This window comes from Bufo bufo, chromosome 11 (genome assembly GCF_905171765.1).
Source record: "Bufo bufo chromosome 11, aBufBuf1.1, whole genome shotgun sequence".
In the NCBI taxonomy this organism is placed as follows: Eukaryota; Metazoa; Chordata; class Amphibia; order Anura; family Bufonidae; genus Bufo; species Bufo bufo.
In genome coordinates this window covers 101,730,034-101,749,249 of record NC_053399.1, presented here as the reverse complement: position 1 = coordinate 101,749,249, position 19,216 = coordinate 101,730,034, and the positions used below count along the sequence as shown (strand labels likewise).

At 55.6% G+C, this 19,216-nt stretch overlaps 1 protein-coding gene across 1 annotated transcript in view; it reads right to left on the bottom strand.

The window, feature by feature from the left end:
- Positions 1–10,395, bottom strand: part of LOC120982016 (unconventional myosin-Ie-like) — a 37,334-nt gene extending 26,939 nt beyond the window's left edge. The window contains exons 1-2 of the mRNA XM_040411875.1: positions 10,265–10,395; positions 6,903–7,040 (exon numbers count right to left, since the gene is read on the bottom strand). Of these exons, the coding sequence (XP_040267809.1) occupies positions 6,903–7,040; positions 10,265–10,267 (141 nt within the window). The 5' untranslated portion in view covers positions 10,268–10,395. The remainder of the gene's footprint in view (positions 1–6,902; positions 7,041–10,264) is intronic.
- Between the last annotated feature and the right edge of the window lie 8,821 nt (positions 10,396–19,216).

Sequence of the window (19,216 nt, the reverse complement as noted above, 5' to 3'; positions counted from 1 at the left end):
TGTCGCTCCCCCTCCTCTGTGTACGGTCAGTTGCCCTCCGGTGATGTCACCCCCTCCTCTGTGTACAGTCAGTCGCCCTCCGGTGATGTCGCTCCCTCTCCTCTGTGTACAGTCAGTCGCCCTCCGGTGATGTCGCTCCCCCTCCTCTGTGTACAGTCAGTCGTCCTCCGGTGATGTCGCTCCCCCTCCTCTGTGTACGGTCAGTTGCCCTCCGGTGATGTCACCCCCTCCTCTGTGTACAGTCAGTCGCCCTCCAGTGATGTCGCTCCCTCTCCTCTGTGTACAGTCAGTCGCCCTCCGGTGATGTCGCTCCCCCTCCTCTGTGTACCGTAACAGTCGTCATCCGGTGATGTCACCCTCTCCTCTGTGTATGGTTTGTCCTCCGGTGATGTCACCCTCTCCTCTGTGTATGGTTTGTCCTCCGGTGATGTCGCTCCCCCTCCTCTGTGTACGGTCAGTCGTCCTCCGGTGATGTCGCTCCCCCTCCTCTGTGTACGGTCAGTCGTCCTCCGATGATGTCGCTCCCCCTCCTCTGTGTACGGTCAGTCGCCCTCCGGTGATGTCGCTCCCCCTCCTCTGTGTACGGTCAGTCGTCCTCCGGTGATGTCGCTCCCCCTCCTCTGTGTACGGTCAGTCGTCCTCCGGTGATGTCGCTCCCCCTCCTCTGTGTACGGTCAGTCGCCCTCCGGTGATGTCGCTCCCCCTCCTCTGTGTACGGTCAGTCGCCCTCCGGTGATGTCACCCCCTCCTCTGTGTACAGTCAGTCGTCCTCCGGTGATGTCGCTCCCCCTCCTCTGTGTACGGTCAGTCGTCCTCCGATGATGTCGCTCCCCCTCCTCTGTGTACGGTCAGTCGCCCTCCGGTGATGTCACCCCCTCCTCTGTGTACAGTCAGTCGTCCTCCGGTGATGTCGCTCCCCCTCCTCTGTGTACGGTCAGTCGCCCTCCGGTGATGTCACCCCCTCCTCTGTGTACGGTCAGTCGTCCTCCGGTGATGTCGCTCCCCCTCCTCTGTGTACGGTCAGTCGTCCTCCGATGATGTCGCTCCCCCTCCTCTGTGTACGGTCAGTCGCCCTCCGGTGATGTCACCCCCTCCTCTGTGTACAGTCAGTCGCCCTCCGGTGATGTCACCCCCTCCTCTGTGTACGGTCAGTCGCCCTCCGGTGATGTCGCTCCCCCTCCTCTGTGTACGGTCAGTTGCCCTCCGGTGATGTCACCCCCTCCTCTGTGTACAGTCAGTCGCCCTCCGGTGATGTCGCTCCCTCTCCTCTGTGTACAGTCAGTCGCCCTCCGGTGATGTCGCTCCCCCTCCTCTGTGTACAGTCAGTCGTCCTCCGGTGATGTCGCTCCCCCTCCTCTGTGTACGGTCAGTTGCCCTCCGGTGATGTCACCCCCTCCTCTGTGTACAGTCAGTCGCCCTCCAGTGATGTCGCTCCCTCTCCTCTGTGTACAGTCAGTCGCCCTCCGGTGATGTCGCTCCCCCTCCTCTGTGTACCGTAACAGTCGTCATCCGGTGATGTCACCCTCTCCTCTGTGTATGGTTTGTCCTCCGGTGATGTCACCCTCTCCTCTGTGTATGGTTTATCCTCCGGTGAGGTCACCCCCTCCTCTGTGTACTGTCACAGTCATCAACTGGTGATGTCACCCCCTCCTGTCACGCTTCGGTGTGGGAGGGAAACACCATACCGAGCATAGGAGGGAAGGGGGAAACAGGGGATCAGGCCTGAGAACTAGGGAAGGAAGATGGACAACCATCCTAGTGAAAACCCTAACCAAAATCCTGACAACGAGTATGAACAGACCCCAAAAGATAGGTGAGTTCATACGCAGGAATACCTGGAGTCCTATAGGACCCTGGTACTAATGGCAGGGATGAGACTACCTGTGCCTCCAAAATGAAGGCCGAACAGGAGTCTTCTTCAGGCCCAATACAAACAATAGGTAAATGTGACACACAGAACCCAAACAAAGGGGAAAGGAAAGACTTAACTTCAAAGGAGCTATGGAAGCACCATGAACTCAGCCAAGATCCAACCACAATCCGAAGGGCCAAACAGAAGCTATAAACCGGGAGAAGCAACTATAAAGAGAAGGTTAAATGACCCTAATAGCCACAGCTGGGGAAAGAAGGTGCGGCTCCTATGTGTATGGTCAGAGCTGTCCTCCAGTGATGTCACCCCATCCTATGTGTATGGTCAGAGCTGTCCTCCGGTGATGTCACCCGATCCTATGTGTATGGTCAGAACTGTCCTCCGGTGAGGTCACCCCCTCCTATGTGTATGGTCAGAGCTGTCCTCCGGTGATGTCACCCCCTCCTATGTGTATGGTCAGAGCTGTCCTCCGGTGATGTCACCCCTTCTTCTGTGTATGGTCAGAGCTGTCCTCCGGTGATGTCACCCCCTCCTATGTGTATGGTCAGAGCTGTCCTCCGGTGATGTCACCCCTTCTTCTGTGTATGGTCAGAGCTGTCCTCCGGTGATGTCACCCCCTCCTCTGTGTATGGTCAGAGCTGTCCTCCAGTGATGTCACCCCCTCCTATGTGTATGGTCAGAGCTGTCCTCCGGTGATGTCACCCCTTCTTCTGTGTATGGTCAGAGCTGTCCTCCGGTGATGTCACCCCCTCCTATGTGTATGGTCAGAGCTGTCCTCCGGTGATGTCACCCCCTCCTATGTGTATGGTCAGAGCTGTCCTCCGGTGATGTCACCCCCTCCTATGTGTATGGTCAGAACTGTCCTCCGGGGATGTCACCCCATCCTATGTGTATGGTCAGAGCTGTCCTCCAGTGATGTCACCCCCTCCTATGTGTATGGTCAGAGCTGTCCTCCAGTGATGTCACCCCATCCTATGTGTATGGTCAGAGCTGTCCTCCGGTGATGTCACCCCATCCTATGTGTATGGTCAGAGCTGTCCTCCGGTGATGTCACCCCCTCCTATGTGTATGGTCAGAGCTGTCCTCCGGTGATGTCACCCCCTCCTATGTGTATGGTCAGAGCTGTCCTCCGGTGATGTCACCCCCTCCTATGTGTATGGTCAGAGCTGTCCTCCGGTGATGTCACCCCTTCTTCTGTGTATGGTCAGAGCTGTCCTCCGGTGATGTCACCCCCTCCTATGTGTATGGTCAGAGCTGTCCTCCGGTGATGTCACTCCCTCCTATGTGTATGGTCAGAGCTGTCCTCCAGTGATGTCACCCCATCCTATGTGTATGGTCAGAGCTGTCCTCCAGTGATGTCACCCCTTCTTCTGTGTATGGTCAGAGCTGTCCTCCGGTGATGTCACCCCCTCCTATGTGTATGGTCAGAGCTGTCCTCCGGGGATGTCACCCCCTCCTATGTGTATGGTCAGAGCTGTCCTCCGGTGATGTCACCCCCTCCTATGTGTATGGTCAGAGCTGTCCTCCGGTGATGTCACCCCATCCTATGTGTATGGTCAGAGCTGTCCTCCAGTGATGTCACCCCCTCCTATGTGTATGGTCAGAGCTGTCCTCCGGGGATGTCCCCCCCTCCTATGTGTATGGTCAGAGCTGTCCTCCGGTGATGTCACCCCATCCTATGTGTATGGTCAGAGCTGTCCTCCGGTGATGTCACCCCCTCCTATGTGTATGGTCAGAGCTGTCCTCCGGTGATGTCACCCCCTCCTATGTGTATGGTCAGAGCTGTCCTCCGGTGATGTCACCCCTTCTTCTGTGTATGGTCAGAGCTGTCCTCCGGTGATGTCACCCCATCCTATGTGTATGGTCAGAGCTGTCCTCCGGTGATGTCACCCCTTCTTCTGTGTATGGTCAGAGCTGTCCTCCGGTGATGTCACCCCATCCTATGTGTATGGTCAGAGCTGTCCTCCAGTGATGTCACCCCTTCTTCTGTGTATGGTCAGAGCTGTCCTCCGGTGATGTCACCCCCTCCTATGTGTATGGTCAGAGCTGTCCTCCGGGGATGTCACCCCCTCCTATGTGTATGGTCAGAGCTGTCCTACGGTGATGTCACCCCCTCCTATGTGTATGGTCAGAGCTGTCCTCCGGTGATGTCACCCCATCCTATGTGTATGGTCAGAGCTGTCCTCCAGTGATGTCACCCCCTCCTATGTGTATGGTCAGAGCTGTCCTCCGGGGATGTCACCCCCTCCTATGTGTATGGTCAGAGCTGTCCTCCGGTGATGTCACCCCATCCTATGTGTATGGTCAGAGCTGTCCTCCGGTGATGTCACCCCCTCCTATGTGTATGGTCAGAGCTGTCCTCCAGTGATGTCACCCCCTCCTATGTGTATGGTCAGAGCTGTGATGTCACTCCCTCCTATGTGTATGGTCAGAGCTGTCCTCCAGTGATGTCACCCCTTCTTCTGTGTATGGTCAGAGCTGTCCTCTGGTGATGTCACCCCCTCCTATGTGTATGGTCAGAGCTGTCCTCTGGTGATGTCACCCCCTCCTATGTGTATGGTCAGAGCTGTCCTCCGGGGATGTCACCCCATCCTATGTGTATGGTCAGAGCTGTCCTCCAGTGATGTCACCCCCTCCTATGTGTATGGTCAGAGCTGTGATGTCACCCCATCCTATGTTTATGGTCAGAGCTGTCATCCAGTGATGTCACCCCTTCTTCTGTGGTGATGTCACCCCCCTCCTATGTGTATGGTCAGAGCTGTCCTCCGGTGATGTCACCCCATCCTATGTGTATGGTCAGAGCTGTCCTCCAGTGATGTCACCCCCTCCTATGTGTATGGTCAGAGCTGTGATGTCACCCCCTCCTATGTGTATGGTCAGAGCTGTCCTCCAGTGATGTCACCCCATCCTATGTGTATGGTCAGAGCTGTCCTCCGGTGATGTCACCCCCTCCTATGTGTATGGTCAGAGCTGTCCTCCGGTGATGTCACCCCCTCCTATGTGTATGGTCAGAGCTGTCCTCCGGTGATGTCACCCCTTCTTCTGTGTATGGTCAGAGCTGTCCTCCGGTGATGTCACCCCTTCTTCTGTGTATGGTCAGAGCTGTCCTCCAGTGATGTCACCCCTTCTTCTGTGTATGGTCAGAGCTGTCCTCCGGTGATGTCACCCCCTCCTATGTGTATGGTCAGAGCTGTCCTACGGTGATGTCACCACCTCCTATGTGTATGGTCAGAGCTGTCCTCCAGTGATGTCACCCCCTCCTATGTGTATGGTCAGAGCTGTCCTCCAGTGATGTCACCCCTTCTTCTGTGTATGGTCAGAGCTGTCCTCCGGTGATGTCACCCCCTCCTATGTGTATGGTCAGAGCTGTCCTCCGGGGATGTCACCCTCTCCTATGTGTATGGTCAGAGCTGTCCTCCGGTGATGTCACCCCATCCTATGTGTATGGTCAGAGCTGTCCTCCAGTGATGTCACCCCCTCCTATGTGTATGGTCAGAGCTGTCCTCCGGTGATGTCACCCCCTCCTATGTGTATGGTCAGAGCTGTCCTCCGGTGATGTCACCCCCCTCCTATGTGTATGGTCAGAACTGTCCTCCGGGGATGTCACCCCATCCTATGTGTATGGTCAGAGCTGTCCTCCGGTGATGTCACCCCCTCCTATGTGTATGGTCAGAGCTGTCCTCCGGTGATGTCACCCCATCCTATGTGTATGGTCAGAGCTGTCCTCCAGTGATGTCACCCCCTCCTATGTGTATGGTCAGAGCTGTCCTCCGGTGATGTCACCCCCTCCTCTGTGTATGGTCAGAGCTGTCCTCCAGTGATGTCACCCCCTCCTCTGTGTATGGTCAGAGCTGTCCTCCGGTGATGTCACCCCCTCCTATGTGTATGGTCAGAGCTGTCCTCCGGGGATGTCACCCCATCCTATGTGTATGGTCAGAGCTGTCCTCCAGTGATGTCACCCCCTCCTAGGTGTATGGTCAGAGCTGTGATGTCACCCCCTCCTATGTGTATGGTCAGAGCTGTCCTCCAGTGAGGTCACCCCTTCTTCTGTGTATGGTCAGTGCTGTCCTCCGGTGATGTCACCCCCTCCTATGTGTATGGTCAGAGCTGTCCTCCGGTGATGTCACCCCCTCCTATGTGTATGGTCAGAACTGTCCTCCGGGGATGTCACCCCATCCTATGTGTATGGTCAGAGCTGTCCTCCAGTGATGTCACCCCCTCCTATGTGTATGGTCAGAGCTGTCCTCCGGTGATGTCACCCCATCCTATGTGTATGGTCAGAGCTGTCCTCCAGTGATGTCACCCCCTCCTAGGTGTATGGTCAGAGCTGTGATGTCACCCCCTCCTATGTGTATGGTCAGAGCTGTCCTCCGGTGATGTCACCCCTTCTTCTGTGTATGGTCAGAGCTGTCCTCCGGTGATGTCACCCCCTCCTATGTGTATGGTCAGAGCTGTCCTCCAGTGAGGTCACCCCTTCTTCTGTGTATGGTCAGTGCTGTCCTCCGGTGATGTCACCCCCTCCTATGTGTATGGTCAGAGCTGTCCTCCGGTGATGTCACCCCTTCTTCTGTGTATGGTCAGAGCTGTCCTCCGGTGATGTCACCCCCTCCTATGTGTATGGTCAGAGCTGTCCTCCGGTGATGTCACCCCCTCCTATGTGTATGGTCAGAGCTGTCCTCCGGTGATGTCACCCCTTCTTCTGTGTATGGTCAGAGCTGTCCTCCGGTGATGTCACCCCCTCCTATGTGTATGGTCAGAGCTGTCCTCCGGTGATGTCACCCCTCCTATGTGTATGGTCAGAGCTGTCCTCCGGTGATGTCACCCCCTCCTATGTGTATGGTCAGAGCTGTCCTCCGGTGATGTCACCCCCTCCTATGTGTATGGTCAGAGCTGTCCTCCGGTGATGTCACCCCTTCTTCTGTGTATGGTCAGAGCTGTCCTCCGGTGATGTCACCCCCCATCTCGTGTACAGTCACAATCGTCACATGGTGATCTCGCGCCCCCTCCCCCAGCCCACAGTATAAAAGGATACGAATATAAAGTCGTCCATGTAGCGTTTCTTCAGGTTGTCGACAATGGCCTCCTCCGTGATCTTGGATAGAAGAACCATGTCGTCCACACCGCTCTGCCGAACATTCTGGGTCTGCCAGTGGTACCTCTCCTTGCTGCCCTGTAGGGGGAGACACGCAGTGAATGCTTGCTAGTCACATGACTAGGACGGATATACGTCAAAGTCCATACACCGAAATTTATGTCAACAATAGGAAGCCCCCCCCCCCCCCCCCGACATCCCACCCGACCAAACATGACACGAGCGATATACAGGGACCCGTGGTATACAGACACATCAGATATACAGGGACCTGTGGTATACAGACACGGGCGATATACAGGGACACGTGGTATACAGACACAGGCGATATACAGGGACACGTGGTATACAGACACGGACGATATACAAGGGACACGTGGTATACAGACACAGGCGAGATACAGGGACACGTGGTATACAGACACGGGCGATATACAGGGACCTGTGGTATACAGACACGGGCGATATACAGGGACACGTGGTATACAGACACGGGCGATATACAGGGACACGTGGTATACAGACACAGGCGAGATACAGGGACACGTGGTATACAGACACAGGCGAGATACAGGGACACGTGGTATACAGACACGGGCGATATACAAGGACACGTGTGATGTACACAGCCACGGGCGATATACAGGGACACGTGTGATGTATACAGACACAGGCGATATACAGGGACACGTGTGATGTACACAGACACAGGCGATATACAGGGACACGTGTGATGTACACAGCCACGGGCGATATACAGGGACACGTGTGATGTATACAGACACAGGCGATATACAGGGATCTGTGGTATACAGACACGGGCGATATACAGGGATCTGTGGTATACAGCCACGGGCGATATACAGGGACACGTGTGATGTACACAGCCACAGGCGATATACAGGGACACGTGTGATGTACACGGCTCTCTCCTGAGGAATGCAGCCCCAGTCTCGCCCTCCCCGCACACTGCAGGTCTGAGCACAGCAGGCTGGGTAGGAATGTGCCTGAGTGTGGGAGGGGCCTCAGGGTGAGGGGCGGGGCTAGCTGCACTTTGACCGGGCGTCTCACAGCCCCAGAGCAGGCGCCGATCCTCCACCAGCATCATGTGACCCCTCAGAGGGTAATGGAGGTCCTGGAGGAGGGACCCCCCATTATACTGCTAACCCTCAGGACCACAATGGGGAAAGTAGTGCCATGTCCTACGCTGCATGACGGGATTGGATACAGGGGCGGTATCGCACATGAGGGGATTGGATACAGGGGCGGTATCGCACATGAGGGGATTGGATACAGGGGCGGTATCGCACATGAGGGGATTGGATACAGGGGAGGTATCGCACATGAGGGGATTGGATACAGGGGCGGTATCGCACATGAGGGGATTGGATACAGGGGCGGTATCGCGCATGACGGGATTGGATACAGGGGCGGTATCGCGCATGAGGGGATTGGATACAGGGGCGGTATCGCACATGACGGGATTGGATACAGGGGCGGTATCGCGCATGAGGGGATTGGATACAGGGGCGGTATCGCGCATGAGGGGATTGGATACAGGGGCGGTATCGCGCATGAGGGGATTGGATACAGGGGCGGTATCGCGCATGAGGGGATTGGATACAGCGGCAGTATCGCGCATGAGGGGATTGGATACAGCGGCAGTATCACATGACGGGATTGGATACAGCGGCAGTATCACGCATGACGGGATTGGATACAGCGGCAGTATCACGCATGACGGGATTGGATACAGCGGCAGTATCGCGCATGACGGGATTGGATACAGCGGCAGTATCACATGACGGGATGGGATACAGCGGCAGTATCACATGACGGGATTGGATACAGCGGCAGTATCACATGACGGGATTGGATACAGCGGCAGTATCACATGACGGGATTGGATACAGCGGCAGTATCACGCATGACGGGATTGGATACAGCGGCAGTATCGCGCATGACGGGATTTGATACAGCGGCAGTATCACATGACGGGATTGGATACAGCGGCAGTATCACGCATGACAGGATTGGATACAGCGGCAGTATCACACATGACAGGATTGGATACAGCGGCAGTATCACACATGACAGGATTGGATACAGCGGCAGTATCACACATGACAGGATTGGATACAGCGGCAGTATCACACATGACAGGATTGGATACAGCGGCAGTATCACACATGACAGGATTGGATACAGCGGCAGTATCGCACATGACAGGATTGGATACAGCGGCAGTATCGCGCATGACAGGATTGGATACAGCGGCAGTATCGCGCATGACAGGATTGGATACAGCGGCAGTATCGCGCATGACAGGATTGGATACAGCGGCAGTATCGCGCATGACAGGATTGGATACAGCGGCAGTATCACACATGACAGGATTGGATACAGCGGCAGTATCACACATGACAGAATTGGATACAGCGGCAGTATCACACATGACAGGATTGGATACAGCGGCAGTATCACACATGACAGGATTGGATACAGCGGCAGTATCGCGCATGACAGGATTGGATACAGCGGCAGTATCACACATGACAGGATTGGATACAGCGGCAGTATCGCGCATGACAGGATTGGATACAGCGGCAGTATCACACATGACAGGATTGGATACAGCGGCAGTATCACACATGACAGGATTGGATACAGCGGCAGTATCGCGCATGAGGGGATTGGGTACAGCGGCCATTACCTGCTGGTCCCAGTTGATCTCCACCTCAGGAAGGTAAAGACGAGAAGAGTCAGTGACCGGGAGCAGGAATGTCACCCACCTGGTCCGTCCACCCGGAGCTCAGCCAAACATGAAGGAAACAGGAGCACTACAACTCCCAGCACGGACCTGAAATACCAGTGCATGACACACAGGAGCACTACAACTCCCAGCACGGACCTGAAATACCAGTGCATGACACCCAGGAGCACTACAACTCCCAGCATACCCGTTATATCTCTGTATAACACACAGGAGCACTACAACTCCCAGCACGGACCTGAAATACCAGTGCATGACACCCAGGAGCACTACAACTCCCAGCATACCCGTTATATCAATGTATAACACACAGGAGCACTACAACTCCCAGCACGGACCTGAAATACCAGTGCAGGACACCCAGGAGCACTACAACTCCCAGCATACCCGTTATATCTCTGTATAGCACTACAACTCCCAGCACGGACCGGAAATACCAGTGCATGACACCCAGGAGCACTACAACTCCCAGCATACCCGTTATATCTCTGTATAACACAGCATGCGGCAGTCAGGGTATAACACTCACCATTGTGGTGTGCGGACGAGTCTCCTCCGGGGTCTCTGATCCGTCTCCGCCCGGGGCCCCTCCTCTTTCTCCGCTGCTGCGGGCTCTCGGCTCCCGGTCACCTGGGCGGCTCCTCTTACAGGTGAGAGCCAGAGAGGGCGGGACGGGACAGCGACACCTGGTGGGCAGGAGCGGAACTGCAGGCACGGCGCCAGAGACCGCACATCCCGGGAGCCGGTACATAACGGGACAACACCGGACCCCGTGTATAACCGGACCCTGTACATCCCCAGACCCCGAATATAACCGACCCCGTACATCCCCAGACCCCGAATATAACCGACCCCGTACATCCCCAGACCCCGAATATAACCGACCCCGAATATAACCGACCCCGTGTATAACCGGACCCCGTGTATAACCGGACCCTGTACATCCCCAGACCCCGAATATAACCGACCCCGTACATCCCCAGACCCCGAATATAACCGACCCCGTACATCCCCAGACCCCGAATATAACCGACCCCGAATATAACCGACCCCGTGTATAACCGGACCCTGTACATCCCCAGACCCCGAATATAACCGACCCCGTATATAACCGACCCCGTACATCCCGGGAGCCGGTACATAACGGGACAACACCGGACCCCGTGTATAACCGGACCCCGTACATCCCCCGACCCCGAATATAACCGGACCCCGAATATAACCGACCCCGTGTATAACCGGACCCCGTACATCCCCAGACCCCGAATATAACCGACCCCGTACAACCCCAGACCCCGAATATAACCGACCCCGTACATCCCGGGAGCCGGTACATAACCGACCCCGTACATCCCCAGACCCCGAATATAACCGACCCCGTACATCCCGGGAGCCGGTACATAACCGACCCCGTACATCCCCAGACCCCGAATATAACCGACCCCGTATATAACCGACCCCGTACATCTCCAGACCCCTTATATAACAGACCCCGTACATCTCCAGACCCCGTATATAACCGACCCCGTACAGCTCCAGACCCCGAATATAACCGACCCCGTGTATAACCGACCCCGTGTATAACCGGACCCCGTGTATAACCGGACCCCGTACATCCCCAGACCCCGAATATAACCGACCCCGTACATCCCCAGACCCCGAATATAACCGACCCCGTACATCCCCAGACCCCGAATATAACCGACCCCGTACATCCCCAGACCCCGAATATAACCGACCCCGTACATCTCCAGACCCCATATATAACCGACCCCGTACATCCCCAGACCCCGAATATAACCGACCCCGTATATAACCGACCCCGTACATCCCCAGACCCCGAATATAACCGACCCCGTACATCCCCAGACCCCGAATATAACCGACCCCGTACATCTCCAGACCCCGAATATAACCGACCCCGTATATAACCGACCCCGTACATCCCCAGACCCCGAATATAACCGACCCCGTACATCCCCAGACCCCGAATATAACCGACCCCGTACATCCCCAGACCCCGAATATAACCGACCCCGTATATAACCGACCCCGTACATCCCCAGACCCCGACTATAACCGACCCCGTGTATAACCGGACCCCGTACATCCCCAGACCCCGAATATAACCGACCCCGTGTATAACCGACCCCGTGTATAACCGGACCCCGTGTATAACCGACCCCGTGTATAACCGGACCCCGTGTATAACCGGACCCCGTATATAACCGACCCCGTACATCCCCAGACCCCGAATATAACCGACCCCGTACATCCCCAGACCCCGAATATAACCGACCCCGTGTATAACCGGACCCCGTGTATAATAGACCCCGTATATAACCGACCCCGTACATCCCCAGACCCCGAATATAACCGACCCCGTACATCCCCAGACCCCGAATATAACCGACCCCGTACATCCCCAGACCCCGTATATAACCGACCCCGTACAGCTCCAGACCCCGTATATAACCGACCCCGTATATAACCGACCCCGTACATCCCCAGACCCCGTATATAACCGACCCCGTGTATAACCGACCCCGTACATCCCCAGACCCCAAATATAACCGACCCCGTGTATAACCGGACCCCGAATATAACCGACCCCGTACATCCCCAGACCCCGAATATAACCGACCCCGTACATCCCCAGACCCCGAATATAACCGACCCCGTACATCCCCAGACCCTGAATATAACCGACCCCGTATATAACCGACCCCGTACATCCCCAGACCCCGAATATAACCGACCCCGTATATAACCGACCCCGAATATAACCGACCCCGTATATAACCGACCCCGTACATCTCCAGACCCCGTGTATAACCGACCCCGTACATCCCCAGACCCCGAATATAACCGACCCCGTGTATAACCGGACCACGTACATCCCCAGACCCCGAAAATAACCGGACCCCGTGTATAACCGACCCCGTATATAACCGACCCCGTACATCCCCAGACCCCGAATATAACCGACCCCGTACATCCCCAGACCCCGAATATAACCGACCCCGTACATCTCCAGACCCCATATATATCCGACCCCGTACATCTCCAGACCCCGTAATATAACCGACCCCGTATATAACCGACCCCGTACATCCCCAGACCCCGTACAGCTCCAGACCCCGTAATATAACCGACCCCGTATATAACCGACCCCGTACATCCCCAGACCCCGAATATAACCGACCCCGTACATCTCCAGACCCCGAATATAACCGACCCCGTACAGCTCCAGACCCCGAATATAACCGACCCCGTACATCCCCAGACCCCGAATATAACCGACCCCGTGTATAACCGACCCCGTACATCCCCAGACCCCGAATATAACCGACCCCGTGTATAACCGACCCCGTATATAACCGGACCCCGTACATCTCCAGACCCCATATATAACCGACCCCGTACATCTCTAGACCCCGTATATAACCGACCCCGTACAGCTCCAGACCCCGTATATAACCGGACCCGTACAGCTCCAGACCCCGTATATAACCGAACCCGTACATCCCCAGACCCCGAATATAACCGACCCCGTACATCCCCAGACCCCGAATATAACCGACCCCGTGTATAACCGACCCCGTACATCCCCAGACCCCGAATATAACCGACCCCGTGTATAACCGACCCCGTATATAACCGGACCCCGTATATAACCGGACCCCGTACATCTCCAGACCCCATATATAACCGACCCCGTACATCTCCAGACCCCGTATATAACCGACCCCGTACAGCTCCAGACCCCGTATATAACCGGACCCGTACAGCTCCAGACCCCGTATATAACCGAACCCGTACATCCCCAGACCCCGAATATAACCGACCCCGTGTATAACCGACCTCGTACATCCCCAGACCCCGAATATAACCGACCCCGTATATATTACCGACCCCGAATATAACCGACCCCGTATATAACCGACCCCGAATATAACCGACCCCGTACATCACCGACCCCGTATATAACCGACCCCGTACATCTCCAGACCCCGTATATAACCGACCCCGTACAGCTCCAGACCCCGTATATAACCGACCCCGTACATCCCCAGACCCCGAATATAACCGACCCCGTACATCCCCAGACCCCGAATATAACCGACCCCGTACATCCCCAGACCCCGAATATAACCGACCCCGTACATCCCCAGACCCCGAATATAACCGACCCCGTACATCCCCAGACCCCGAATATAACCGACCCCGTACATCCCCAGACCCCGAACATCTCCAGACCCCGAATATAACCGACCCCGTACAGCTCCAGACCCCGAATATAACCGACCCCGTACATCCCCAGACCCCGAATATAACCGACCCCGTGTATAACCGACCCCGTACATCCCCAGACCCCGAATATAACCGACCCCGTGTATAACCGACCCCGTATATAACCGGACCCCGGACATCTCCAGACCCCATATATAACCGACCCCGTACATCTCCAGACCCCGTATATAACCGACCCCGTACAGCTCCAGACCCCGTATATAACCGACCCCGTACATCTCCAGACCCCATATATAACCGAACCCGTACATCCCCAGACCCCGAATATAACCGACCCCGTGTATAACCGACCTCGTACATCCCCAGACCCCGAATATAACCGACCCCGTATATATTACCGACCCCGAATATAACCGACCCCGTATATAACCGACCCCGAATATAACCGACCCCGTACATCACCGACCCCGTATATAACCGACCCCGTACATCTCCAGACCCCATATATAACCGACCCCGTACAGCTCCAGACCCCGTATATAACCGACCCCGTACAGCTCCAGACCCCGAATATAACCGACCCCGTACATCCCCAGGCCCCGAATATAACCGACCCCGTACATCCCCAGACCCCGAATATAACCGACCCCGTACATCCCCAGACCCCGAATATAACCGACCCCGTACATCCCCAGACCCCGAATATAACCGACCTCGTACATCCCCAGACCCCGAATATAACCGACCCCGTATATATTACCGACCCCGAATATAACCGACCCCGTATATAACCGACCCCGAATATAACCGACCCCGTACATCACCGACCCCGTATATAACCGACCCCGTACATCTCCAGACCCCATATATAACCGACCCCGTACAGCTCCAGACCCCGTATATAACCGACCCCGTACAGCTCCAGACCCCGAATATAACCGACCCCGTACATCCCCAGGCCCCGAATATAACCGACCCCGTACATCCCCAGACCCCGAATATAACCGACCCCGTACATCCCCAGACCCCGAATATAACCGACCCCGTACATCCCCAGACCCCGAATATAACCGACCCCGTACATCCCCAGACCCCGAATATAACCGACCCCGTACATCCCCAGACCCCGAATATAACCGACCCCGTGTATAACCGACCCCGTGTATAACCGGACCCCGTGTATAACCGACCCCGTATATAACCGACCCCGTACATCCCCAGACCCCGAATATAACCGACCCCGTACATCCCCAGACCCCGAATATAACCGACCCCGTACATCCCCAGACCCCGTATATAACCGACCCCGTACAGCTCCAGACCCCGTATATAACTGACCCCGTACATCCCCAGACCCCGTATATAACCGACCCCGTGTATAACCGACCCCGTACATCCCCAGACCCCGTGTATAACCGGACCCCGTGTATAACCGACCCCGTACATCCCCAGACCCCGAATATAACCGACCCCGTACATCCCCAGACCCCGAATATAACCGACCCCGTATATAACTGACCCCGTACATCCCCAGACCCCGTATATAACCGACCCCGTGTATAACCGACCCCGTACATCCCCAGACCCCGTGTATAACCGGACCCCGTGTATAACCGACCCCGTACATCCCCAGACCCCGAATATAACCGACCCCGTACATCCCCAGACCCCGAATATAACCGACCCCGTATATAACCGACCCCGTACATCCCCAGACCCCGAATATAACCGACCCCGTGTATAACCGGACCCCGTACATCCCCAGACCCCGAAAATAACCGACCCCGTGTATAACCGACCCCGTATATAACCGACCCCGTACATCCCCAGACCCCGTATATAACCGACCCCGTACAGCTCCAGACCCCGTAATATAACCGACCCCGTATATAACCGACCCCGTACATCCCCAGACCCCGAATATAACCGACCCCGTACATCTCCAGACCCCGAATATAACCGACCCCGAACAGCTCCAGACCCCGAATATAACCGACCCCGTACATCCCCAGACCCCGAATATAACCGACCCCGTACATCCCCAGACCCCGTATATAACCGACCCCGTACAGCTCCAGACCCCGTAATATAACCGACCCCGTATATAACCGACCCCGTACATCCCCAGACCCCAAATATAACCGACCCCATGTATAACCGGACCCCGTGTATAACCGACCCCGTGTATAACCGGACCCCGTGTATAACCGACCCCGTACATCCCCAGACCCCGAATATAACCGACCCCGTACATCCCCAGACCCCGAATATAGCCGACCCCGTACATCCCCAGACCCCGAATATAACCGACCCCGTACATCCCCAGACCCCGAATATAACCGACCCCGTACATCCCCAGACCCCGAATATAACCGACCCCGTATATAACCGGACCCCGTACATCCCCAGACCCCGAATATAACCGACCCCGTGTATAACCGACCCCGTGTATAACCGGACCCCGTACATCTCCAGACCCCATATATAACCGACCCCGTACATCTCCAGACCCCGAATATAACCGACCCCGTGTATAACCGACCCCGTATATAACCGGACCCCGTACATCTCCAGACCCCATATATAACCGACCCCGTGTATAACCGACCCCGTACATCCCCAGACCCCGAATATAACCGACCCCGTGTATAACCGACCCCGTATATAACCGGACCCCGTACATCTCCAGACCCCATATATAACCGACCCCGTACATCTCCAGACCCCGTATATAACCGACCCCGTACAGCTCCAGACCCCTTATATAACCGACCCCGTACAGCTCCAGACCCCGTATATAACCGGACCCGTACAGCTCCAGACCCCGTATATAACCGACCTCGTACATCCCCAGACCCCGTATATAACCGACCCCGTATATAACCGACCCCGTACATCTCCAGACCCCGTATATAACCGACCCCGTACATCTCCAGACCCCGTATATAACCGACCCCGTACATCTCCAGACCCCGAATATAACCGACCCCGTACAGCTCCAGACCCCATATATAACCGGACCCCGTACATCTCCAGACCCCGTATATAACCGACCCCGTACAGCTCCAGACCCCATATATAACCGGACCCGTACAGCTCCAGACCCCATATATAACCGGACCCGTACAGCTCCAGACCCCATATATAACCGGACCCCGTACATCTCCAGACCCCGTATATAACCGACCCCGTACAGCTCCAGACCCCATATATAACCGACCCCGTACATCTCCAGACCCCGTATATAACCGGACCCCGTACAGCTCCAGACCCCATATATAACCGGACCCGTACAGCTCCAGACCCCATATATAACCGGACCCCGTACATCTCCAGACCCCGTATATAACCGACCCCGTACAGCTCCAGACCCCATATATAACCGACCCCGTACATCTCCAGACCCCGTATATAACCGGACCCCGTACAGCTCCAGACCCCATATATAACCGGACCCCGTACAGCTCCAGACCCCGTATATAACCGACCCCGTTCCGCCTCAGACCCCCGATATAACCGGACCCCGTACATCTCCAGACCCCATATATAACCGACCCCGTACATCTCCAGACCACGTATATAACCGACCCCGTACATCTCCAGACCCCGTATATAACCGACCCCGTACAGCTCCAGACCCCGTATATTACCGACCCCGTACAGCTCCAGACCCCGTATATAACCGACCCCGTACATCTCCAGACCCCGTACATCTCCAGACCCCATATATAACCGACCCCGTACATCTCCAGACCCCGTATATAACCGACCCCGTACAGCTCCAGACCCCGTATATAACCGACCCCGTACAGCTCCAGACCCCGTACATAACCGGACCCCGTACAGCTCCAGACCCCATATATAACCGAACCCCGTACATCTCCAGACCCCGAATATAACCGACCCCGTACAGCTCCAGACCCCATATATAACCGAACCCGTACAGCTCCAGACCCCGTATATAACCGACCCCGTACATCTCCAGACCCCGTATATAACCGACCCCGAATATAACCGACCCCGTACATAACCGACCCCGTATATAACCGACCCCGTACATCCCCAGACCCCGTATATAACCGACCTCGTACATCTCCAGACCCCATATATAACCGACCCCGTACATCTCCAGACCCCGTATATAACCGACCCCGTACATCTCCAGACCCCGTATATAACCGAACCCCGTACATCTCCAGACCCCGTATATAACCGACCCCGTACAGCTCCAGACCCCATATATAACCGACCCCGTACATCTCCAGACCCCGTATATAACCGACCCCGTACATCTCCAGACCCCGTATATAACCGACCCCGTACAGCTCCAGACCCCATATATAACCGGACCCCGTACATCTCCAGACCCCGTATATAACCGGACCCCGTACAGCTCCAGACCCCATATATAACCGAACCCCGTACATCTCCAGACCCCGAATATAACCGACCCCGTACATCTCCAGACCCCGTATATAACCGAACCCGTACATCTCCAGACCCCATATATAACCTACTCCGTACATCTCCAGACCCCGTATATAACCGACCCCGAATATAACCGACCCCGTACATAACCGACCCCGTATATAACCGACCCCGTACATCTCCAGACCCCATATATAACCGACCCCGTACATCTCCAGACCCCGTATATAACCGACCCCGTACAGCTCCAGACCCCATATATAACCGGACCCCGTACAGCTCCAGACCCCATATATAACCGAACCCCGTACATCTCCAGACCCCGAATATAACCGACCCCGTACATCTCCAGACCCCGTATATAACCGAACCCGTACAGCTCCAGACCCCATATATAACCGAACCCGTACATCCCCAGACCCCGTATATAACCGACCCCGTACATCCCCAGACCCCGAATATAACCGACCCCGAATATAACCTACCCTGAATATAACCGACCCCGTACATCTCCAGACCCCGTATATAACCGGACCCCGTACATCTCCAGACCCCGTACATCTCCAGACCCCGTATATAACCAGACACCGTAAATCCCCAGACCCCATATATAACCGACCCCGTACATCTCCAGACCCCGTATATAACCGACCCCGTATATAACCGACCCCGTACACCCCCAGATCCTATGTATAACTAACCCCGTACACCTCCAGATCCTATATCTAACCGACTCCGTACATCCCCAGACCCCGTATATAACCGACCCCATATATATCCGACCCCGTACATCCCCAGA